At 52.4% G+C, this 2151-nt stretch overlaps 1 protein-coding gene across 1 annotated transcript in view; it reads right to left on the bottom strand.

Moving 5' to 3' along the window:
• LOC104500074 (vesicle-fusing ATPase) overlaps nt 1-2151 on the bottom strand; it is a gene marked incomplete at its 5' end in the record, with an annotated part of 25156 nt that overhangs the window by 16491 nt on the left and 6514 nt on the right. Inside the window, one exon of the mRNA XM_010143668.1 lies at nt 1064-1197. Coding sequence (XP_010141970.1) covers nt 1064-1197 — 134 coding nt within the window. The remainder of the gene's footprint in view (nt 1-1063; nt 1198-2151) is intronic.

Here is a 2151-nt window from a genome sequence, read left to right as displayed (position 1 = left end):
ACTCCAAAATACTGTCAGGGAGTTATAGAGATCAATAAGGTCTCCCCTGAGCCTCCTCTTCTCCAGATTAAACCTTGTCCCAGGTCCCTCAGCTGCTCCTCAGTGCATTGTGCTCCAGACCCTGCCCCAGCTCCTCTGCCATTCCCTGGACAAGCTCCAGCCCCTCCGTGTCCTTCTGGCAGTGAGGGAACAAACTGAGCCCAGGAGCCCTCCCCAGTGCCCCCAGTCCAGGGGGTGAACACTGCCCTGGGCCCACATGAATCCCCCACAATCGTAAGGCAGTTATGAGGGGTTTCTGCCCAGGCTGGATACGGGTCACTCTCCATAGGTCTCACTGCCAGGAGAACAGACCTACTCAGGTACAGATCAACGTGACCCTGCAGAGAGCAGCAAACCAGCAGGGCTTTGGGTTTAAGCAGTAAGTAGCTCTGAGGACCCCGGTGGTCCCCAGGGCTACCTCCAGCACACGCTGATTCAAGTCCAAACAGGTCCTGTTCGAATCGGAATTACAAACTGGGTTTCCAGCCACGGGCACACGGAACCTCTCAGAAACCAGACAACCCTGCAGCTAACTCATCCTAGAGCAACATTTCCCTTCAGGCTTCACTCCTTATTGTTCGGCTAGAAGAGAACATGCTGCCTTGCTTCAAGAAATGAAATCTCCATCCTTCTGCCTGACTAGCTGAAATGATTTAAGGTATTCGACTCGTTCATATTCTCCCTGCTCAGGTCACTAGAACTCTTCTTTAACTGAACGGCACCACCTCAGAACCGTCCCTCATCTCAGCCAGGGAGGATCTCGTTCATCCAAGTGCAACCCTAAGCTCTTCCTGCCTTTGTCTCTGCAGAGAGAGCCCCAGTCTGGCTCATCTCAGCTCAGGCAGTTTCGTCACTTCGTGTCAGTGCCACAGAAACAATCATTAACTCTGTAAATAAATCAATGCGCAGGAACTGAGGACGTACAGAGAGCAGAACACACGATCACCGGGGTAATTCACCCTTCTGTCCACTAGCGAACACACGGTTGGGTTGTAATCAAAAAAAAAGAAGGATGCACAAGTACCTTCTTCATGGCTTGGCACTTGGCCGTCTCAGAAAACCCGATCATCTTATCCGGAGAACAGATCTTGATAAAGGGGAAGTTGGATTCTTCTGCTATTTTTGCTGCTAAAGCCGTCTTCCCGCTGTGGGGGGGCCCTGCAACAAAGGACAGACGTCATGAAGCACCACGGGAGGCAGCAGCTCTGGGGCGGCTGGGCACGGGCGGCGTTTTGAGCATGTTCACACCCTCATTCGGGGGTATCTGCAATTCGGAATGGCCTTTTCTTCTGCTTGCAGAAGGGAGACACTAACTCCTGGTGCCATCCAACCCTCTAGATGAGGGAAATTAATGCAGCTATTTGAGCACGTGCAGAGCAATCTGCCACAAAACCAGCACAGCAGAGAACGCAACACAGTCCGCAGGACTGGCCGCTGCACCAGAATTCATGTGTGCTTCTGCTTTGGAGAAACCTCCTAAACGATGTTTCTGTCCCCTCTGAACGTGGTGCTGCAGGTTCTGCGGCGAACCAGCCAGCAGCACCAATAAATACGGACAAAGGCAAAGTGTTACTTGCTGAATTCACAACAGAATGATCCACATAGAGACCAAAGATGGATCTTAACTCATATACCCAGCTCAGAGCAAGCAGGAGCACGAGGAGTCGCCTACAAGCAGTAGGTTGGCCACCAGCCCCTGGAGTTACTCCGGGGATGTATTCGAGGTCAGCCCCAAAGCCACAGAGCGCTCAGCCATGGTGGCAATCCACGTTTTCTGACGTCAGGAGAAGAAAGAGGGAAGCGATAAATCACACATTCTTCTCCAGTGTCTACCGTGGGTGTTGGAACTGGTTTCCTGGACTCTTCACAGTCACTGGACAGTACAACCACCCCTCCCTAACAGGAGACACCCCACTGTGGCCAGACGAGCTGTTGCTCTCCAGTGATTTCAAGGAGAGTTTAGACAAGCAGCTCAGCTAGAGCCGTTCACACTGCAGAACACCCCCTTTAGGTCGTTAACCGGGCACAGCCTCTTCTCCGCTGCTCCAAGAACAGGACTTCTCCCCGGCTGAGGAGCCAGTTTTGGTACCTAAAGCAGTTTCACCCAAGTAA

This window comes from Buceros rhinoceros, unplaced genomic scaffold (genome assembly GCF_000710305.1).
Source record: "Buceros rhinoceros silvestris isolate BGI_N320 unplaced genomic scaffold, ASM71030v1 scaffold12169, whole genome shotgun sequence".
In the NCBI taxonomy this organism is placed as follows: Eukaryota; Metazoa; Chordata; class Aves; order Bucerotiformes; family Bucerotidae; genus Buceros; species Buceros rhinoceros.
The sequence above is the reverse complement of the archived record's forward strand: the minus strand, read 5'-3'. Positions and strand labels throughout refer to the sequence as shown.